The 7,869-nt window shown below is 39.3% G+C and overlaps 1 protein-coding gene across 2 annotated transcripts in view; it reads right to left on the bottom strand.

Annotated features, from left to right (window-relative positions):
• Positions 1-771: 771 nt before the first annotated feature.
• The window catches only part of INO80 (INO80 complex ATPase subunit), an 83,236-nt gene continuing 76,138 nt past the window's right edge, over positions 772-7,869 (bottom strand). The window contains exons 33-36 of one of the 2 annotated variants that reach the window (XM_060760626.2): positions 7,585-7,740; positions 4,985-5,144; positions 3,873-4,079; positions 772-2,719 (exon numbers count right to left, since the gene is read on the bottom strand). In XM_060760626.2, the coding sequence (XP_060616609.2) occupies positions 2,514-2,719; positions 3,873-4,079; positions 4,985-5,144; positions 7,585-7,740 (729 nt within the window). In that variant the 3' untranslated portion in view covers positions 772-2,513. The remainder of the gene's footprint in view (positions 2,720-3,872; positions 4,080-4,984; positions 5,145-7,584; positions 7,741-7,869) is intronic. The other variant, XM_060760634.2, reaches the window with a different exon arrangement.

Below are 7,869 nucleotides of genomic sequence, written 5' to 3'. Positions count from 1 at the left end.
GTTTGATGAAAAATGTTCTCTCTAAGAAACGCTACATCCTCCAATGCGATTCTATGGTCAGCTTTCAGTAGAAGCTGACTACAGAGTCATGCTGAAAGATCTAGAGATTCCTAGAGATGCATTCTCTTTGATTAAAAAATAGCAATTTATTTATTCATGGTTTTTACTTTCATGGGGGCCCTGTGCCCCGAACCTCAGCAAATGTGGAGGGTTGATTGCAGTCACTTGTACTTTTGAAAACTATTTTGACAGCCAGTTGGCTCCATGAATGAGGTGTAAGAAATATTTTCTTTTCTCCAGCACATGATCATCTTATTGCATGTAATCACCACTTCAACATTGGCGCTCCTGCTGGGCAATAGGTTAAACCCTTATGTCGACAGGTCTGCTGACCAACAAGTTAGCGGTTCGAATCCAGGGAGAGCAGGTTAAACTCCCTCTGTCAGCTTCAGCTCCCCATGTGGGGATATGAGAGAAGCCTCCCAGAAGGATGGTAAAACATCAAACATCTGGACGTACCCTGGGCAACGTCCTTGCAGACAGCCAATTCTCTCACACCCTTCAAGTTGCTTCTGATACGGAAAATAACCCCCTACTTTTAATATATGGAAAGCAAATATCAAACAATCAGAAAAACAGGAAAATACTCATGAGATGCATTACTGATGACTTGGCAAATCTGTAAACTTCTTGATACTTTCTCCACATATATACATGTTTGCAAGTGAAGCATTTCATGGTCCCTTTGGAAACAATAAACCAGAGTCTGAATTTACATAAAATTATCTCACTCCATTTTATTTAAGATTCATTTCTCCAGTTAGTAAAAGAAAGATGTGTCTCTTTTTATACATATATACAAGTTCAGTTATAAAAATAGACAGCACATTCAAAGAGGAAAAAAAGGCTTGGCATTTTTTTTTCTGATTCCCTCTAAACACTGTATATACACATGTGAATCTGAGGGAGATGGGGTAAAATCTTCATGATTTAAATTAAATATCCCCTCTCCACCCAATTATTCCCTCCAAATCTGTATTTTTCTTATTTTTTAAAAATCAATCTAACTGAACTTATTTCTGCTATTTTTAGGTGTGCAAATTAGAGGCAGAGTCAACAGGAAGCACTTCTCTACACTGTGGGATGCCAGGAAAGGTGCATGAGACTGAAAAGCCCTTTGCTGCCTTAGCTAAGACCTTCATCTCGACACCTGGTTCTCCCTTGAAAGATGAGAATGCCCAGAAAGAATATCCACTTAATGTCAATGCGAAAGCAGGAGAACTGCCTTCCTCCTTCATCTCAGTGCAATGCAGACAGAATTGATATATATCATGCCAAAGCAGAGGTTCCTGTGCATTCAGTGGAGAATCAGAACAAAGAGTTACACTAAGGGCATTGCTGCTTTCAAACAACTTTTTCTAGATTCACAGAACAGTGATAGAGTGCCAGACCATCACAGCGCAACAAGCCTAGCCTACTAGTTATAGATCCAGCTGACAAATGAGACTTACTCAACATAAGAATATAGTGAATGGATGGCTTGGAATGAAAGACACTGTGGAAATAGGGTTAGTACATTTCCCATTGCTCCATCTTTTCAAACATGGCAAATTGTGGTACCTGAAACATTACCAAAAAGGTTTTCTATGGCACAATGAGATGAAAAGTGGTGACACTTCCCCCTTTTCAGAACTCTCTTATTGAAAAATCACACCAAATGGCTTTATCTTAAAGGCCTTAAGATGGAAAGTGTACTTAAAACCCAGTGCTATGATAGTAAATGCAGCAGAACCTGGTACTATGATGTTAAAACCTTCCTCCACTCTCAATGCAGAAACAGTAATGCCATTCTGAAAGCCCAAATCTGTCCTACTTTTGCAAACAGTACTTGAAGACATTCAGAAGCATGATACAGACAAAAAGGTTTTTCCTAGGACACAGTGCAAACTCTCTCCCTTCCCGTCAAATATATTCTTCATGGTATTCCACCATTCACACATATTTGAACCAAGAAGTTATTTTTTCCACAGCTCCCTCAAAAAAGGCGCACTGACCAAAAGGCTTCTCCAAATCAGCAGGAGACCTCCAAAGTTAAGATGCTGATCTCACTCTAAGAATGGAATTGAATTCCACAAGAAACCTGAAAAGACAAGGGGAGAGGGTGCTGGTGCGAATATGAACAAGGGAGAGATCTTGTAGCCAATCTCACATGGAAGCCGGATCTTCTTCCCGCATGATCTGTAGGAACGCCAGAAATAAACTTAATGGAAAAGTTCAGCTCAAGCATCCCAAGTCTCTGCTGCTTCTCCTCACAAATCTGCAAAGGTAGTAAACCTGGGCTACACATGAAAGTGCACACAAAACACCTCTTGCCCCAGTAGTGCAGGAAAGCTTCTCTTCACACCCACGGAAGGGATGGAAACAAGGCATCATCTGTATATCCTTTTGCTGGTAAGTGTAGGCTGCTCAGGAAGCCAATATGAACTCACACAGGTTCCAGGGATTCAGAATTACTATCGCCCACCTGAGATGTGGGCTCCTTTATATTGTTTTCGGATTGAGGCTTCTGGTGCCAAGGAACCTGTCAGGTTTAAGGTTCTGGAGGATCCACAAACACTGTTGCCTTTGCTTAAGGGAGAAGAGGTGCTTGAGGGTCCAAAGTCTGAAAGTCCTGCAGGTCGGATAACTGGAGTCTGGAGAGGGCTGCCTGAAGACATACCTAGTGACAATCAAAGCAAATATTTCCTCAGTAGGACATATCTGATAGATCTTTAAAAACAATATACAAAATTAAAATTATGGGACAAGTATTAACTTGAGTGACAACTTTAGGTTTTTATTGAGGAAAAACATCTATTCTGCCATGTAAGAAAAGAAAGTTAAGACATGTGCATCAATGTTGGAGACCATTCATTTTGTGGGGGGATGGACCCTTTTTTCACCAACAAAGGCTGCATTTTTGCATGTTGTAACAAGATTTAATCTGGTCAAATTAATTCAGTAAGGGACAAAAACTTAAAATGTATTTCCCACAAAATCAATGCATTGCCAACTTATTTCTAATGACAGTTGTACAGAAAAGTGCAGAAATGAACAGTGGCGATCAATCGAGTTCTTTTTAACTCAGGGGTTCTCAAACTTTTAAAGCCACTGAGCCCATTTTGAAGGAAAAGTTTCTTGTGGAGCCCCAAGAAACTTTTGGCACAGGGACCACATTGCATTTTAAAATCAGACTGATTGGCCGGGTCAGTGGCAGATGGATGGAGAAGATTTGTGTGAATTAATTGAAAAAAATGAACAAAATCCTATGAACACAGCACATATCTTGTTTGTAGCACAAAAGAAAGAAAGAAAGAAAGAAAGAAAGAAAGAACAATACAATGTTTAAAATGAAGAATAATTTTAACCAATATAAACAACACTATTTCAGTGGAAGGCCCCAGGGGCTATCCAGCCTTTGCAATAACAAAACAAAAACAACTCAATGGCTACCCAGTCCAACCTGTTTCTGCCATGCAGGAAAAGCACAGTCAAAGTGTCAGCAAGGAGGCCCCGCAGGCCATGGCAGTGAAGGGAAGGCCCCGCAGGCCAGGCCAGAGGCTCCACAGGCTGAATGCTTCTTAGGCAGAGGGAATAGGGGTTAGCATAGGGGTGTCTGCAGAGCCCTTAACCTAAGGGCTCTGCAGACATCAGTTTGAGAACTGCTGATCTAGTGCCTTATCTGTCTGTGGAGTTAGATGTTTTTTTAAAAAACATAATGTATACTGGTATTTCTTTTCATTTGAGTTTAAACAACACTCGAGATATGTTGAGGATGTTTAGCTTAGGATCTGTAATCCAAACATACAGTGCACTTCATGTCACACACATACCTTTGGAAACGTTATACCCATATGCTGCATATGCTGCGGCAGAGGCGGCGGCTGCTCCTGCTTTAGCACCTGCCATGGCAGCTGCGCTTCCTGCTGTAGATTTTCGGCTCCGACCCTTCCCTGTGCTTTTTGAGGCACTTTTGGGGCGACCTCGGCTTCTACCTGATTGACCTCTCCCTGTGACAGGCATATCTTGTATTGAAATTCCTTAATGAAATGAATGAATAAAGCAGATGTGGAAATATTTAGTGATATGTCACAAATGGGATCTCTAGATTTAAAAACATTTCAGTAATTAGCACAATTTTTTGTACACACTACATTTGACTAGCAAAAAGTCAAAGAAGCAATATTTGTTTCTTCATTATAATCTCATAGGTCAGTGGTTCTCAACCTGTGGATCTCCAGGTGTTTTGACCTACAAAAAGTTATATAATTCTATATACAGGTAGTTTCCAAGTGACGAAGATAGGTTCTTAAGTTGAATTTGTATGTAAGTCAGAACAGATACATTTTTAAGTGTAACTGCCTGCCTACACGCTTTGGATAACAGAGAGGTTGGTGCTACAGCTTCAGTGGAGACACCTTTTTCCCATAGTAACTCCTTCAGGACTGAATTTTCCTTCCTTGGGTAGATTTCTCTTACTTCCGGTTACCACACCGTCATTCTTAACTATGAGTCATTTGTATGTCGGAGGTTTGTAACTTGGGGACTACTTGTATTACAGAGCTGATAAACTGACCCTCAAACCAATGTTATTCAGCAGTTTTTGTTTGGTTTCACATCTGAACCCATACTACTGCTCTTTTTAATGCTAGCTGTTTTGAGAAACATTTTCAACTCTAAACATGAGATAAAATGGAATAAGATAATTATAATTTGCCTGGATTCTCAACATGGCACAAGCCACACACTTTGGGCAGATAAGCAAAGAACAAGAAATATCTCTCCTGGATATCATTTTAACAATCCCTCCTGCTAGAGACTCAATGAAGACACCAAGAACTGAAAAGGAAATAGAGCTGCAGAGGCTAATGCAAGATATATTTCCTATCATTTGTGTCCCATAGAAATAAATATAATGCTATGTTGCCTTAGGACAAATACTCACCATTCATGTTGTCAGAGACGGAACCAGTGATGGAAGCAGGAGAATTTGTAGCTCTCGACTGAGGTGCTGAAGATGCTGGATCATCTACAATGACCAGCATGTCATTACTGCTCTCATCAGGAGGGATGGATCCCATGTGCAATTCACTGTTGATGGAAATCTAGACCATATAAAATTACATGAATAAGTGCACTATATTGGAAATAAGTACACTGTGATGCAACTAACTCTAATAGGGCAACAGAAATGACACAGTCCAATGTTCTCATTCATGAGGGAGGCCAGGCAGAATTCCCAAAATGAATTCCTGCCTCCTCTCTCCTCACCTTTAAAAAGTCACTAAAGACCCACCTATGCACTTTGGCATATGGAGAGGAAGAATACTAACATGTCTCAACATACATCTTTATCTAGATATGTTAAATCTTGGCTAGATACTGGAACAGATTTCAGCCTGTTGGTTGTTGAAAACCATCCCATCTCTCTATAAGGTTTGTTAGGTTTAGATGTTTTATCGTCTGATAAATTTATACTATGTGATGATGTCTGCTTAGGTTATTTAAGTTTTTATTTTTTGGTTAATTTTTGGCTGTTACTAAGTTTAAAGTTAGGCTTTTATATTATTCTATGTGATCTGTTTGGATGTAATTTGTTTATTTGTCTTCGCGTTGACATGGAATGTTTGCCATATACGTTGGAAACCACCCTGAGTCCCTTCGGGGAGATAGGGAAGTCTACAAATAAAGATTATTATTATTATTATTATTATTATTATTATTATTATTATTATTATTCCCTTTCTCTCTCTTTGCATTCAATATAAATTTATTGGTCTTGATCTAATGCATTGCCAGTCCCAGTAACTGCTACTTCAGAGACCTCTCGCTTTTGTTGAATTGATGCTGAACAAGATATTACACATGTGGAAAAAATAACTTATAAGAGTAGAAAACAGCAAATGTATGAGATGGAGAAGACTTTAGCAAGTAATCTACCACAACCTTTACTGCTACCTCTCAGAGACAGGATAAGATTGCATTCTTTGATCACTGCTTTTATCATTAGTTAATCTAAATTAGGGAAGGCAGATGGACTCTTTAAGCCTTCTCAAATGTCAGAGCAGATCCTTCCCATGAGTGGAATAAGCCCCTGGTTTCTCTTCCTCACTGAACCAACTGTGAAAAAAAAATCATTTGATAATCACGGGTTGTTTTAGAGTCAACAGAAGGTCTGGAAACTCAGTACTATGGCTGTTTTCTCAAAGGTTAAGAACCCCTGTGTTCAAATAAGGGGTTTTTTTCGTTACAGAAGTGCACATATGCAGCTGGGCCACTTTTAGCTACCCCAAAGCTGCCTTATTTCAGAGTTAGGAATTCAAAGTTCCCCAGGAGACAGATGCTTTGTCTTGCTTAGCTCAAATCAAGACCACAATAGAACTGAGATTGGTCAGTGGTAAATTTCTGCTTTCCTTTAACTGTGTATATCCCTCCTCAGGGAGAAATACTAAAGGTAAAGGTAAAGGTTTCCCCTTGACATTAAGTCTAGTCATGTCCGACTCCATGGGGTGGGACTCATCTCCATGACTAAGCTGAAGAGCTGGCGTTGTTCGTAGATGTCTCCAACATCATGTGGCTGGCATGACTACATAGAGTGCCATCACCTTCCTGCCGAAGCGGCACCTATTGATCTACTCACATTGGCAGAATGGGGTTAACAGTAGGAGCTCACCCCACTTTCTGGATTTGAATCTGTGGCGCTACTGGGAGCTCAGCGAGAAATACTATCACTCTCAAAAACATAGGCAATTTCCCACTCTTACACAATTCTTTGTGCATCAACTATTAATGCATTTTATTCTAATTGATTCGGTAGCTTATCGAGGTAACAAGGCTCCATAATGGGCAAAACTCATTTAACAATTGAATGTTGCAAAAATATAATCACAAAAATGTAAGGAAGCATCAACAATACAATATTAATTTTTATATCTATCCCCTAGAGGTTTTGAGTGAGGAAAAAAATGAGATGTCATAGGGATAATAATAATAATTATTATTTTTATCACTACTTTATATATTTATATCCTGCCTTCCCTCCAATAATGGGTCTTAAAGGTGGTTTACAAATTATTAAAAGCAGTATAGATGAGAAACTCTGACAATCATTACTTTACTGAAGGTTGTGCTCATCTTAAAGAAAGCGATAATGGGAAAAAACAATCTGGAAAATTAGGGACTCTGGCTTATAATAGATGGCTACACAGAATATATTTTGATGAGGTATCAAAGAGAAAAAGGAGCCCAAAGAAATGAACTCTCACTTCTGGAACAGGGTGGTGCACAGTGAAAACAGCAGGTAAAAGAATAAATGGAAATATTTGGGGGCAAATGAATACATTTCAGCTTATCACTAGTACATTATTCTCTATTTTGTTCAAAATATAATATGACACAGAAAAGGTGTTCATTAAAAATGGAATCTGTGCTAGTTTCCTACAGGATCATCATCAAGTATGAGGTGCTGTTTCCCAACTCCACACATGCTTTCGTCTCACACATCACATATGAAACAGCCCTATGGTAGTATAAAGAGAGCCTTACCTCACTGAAAGGGCTAGGCATGGCAGAGTCTACACTGAGAAATGACTCATCCCCATCTGCTGAGAGGTTGGAGTTATCTGCCGATGGAACAAAAGGGATTACCAGGTTTGTGCCCTCTTTCCTTTTCCTGCCATCTAATTCATCTTCCTTTTTCTTCTGGAATCAGATAAAAGAAACCATTATCACAAGGTCCAAAAACGTGGCAATCATAGAGTATAAGGCTATTAGTTGAAAGCAACCAATCTAACAGAAAGAAAGCAATAGTTGCCTGATTTCTGACTTTTC

This window comes from Anolis sagrei, chromosome 1 (assembly GCF_037176765.1).
Source record: "Anolis sagrei isolate rAnoSag1 chromosome 1, rAnoSag1.mat, whole genome shotgun sequence".
In the NCBI taxonomy this organism is placed as follows: Eukaryota; Metazoa; Chordata; class Lepidosauria; order Squamata; family Dactyloidae; genus Anolis; species Anolis sagrei.
This window is presented reverse-complemented; position numbering and strand designations above follow the sequence as displayed.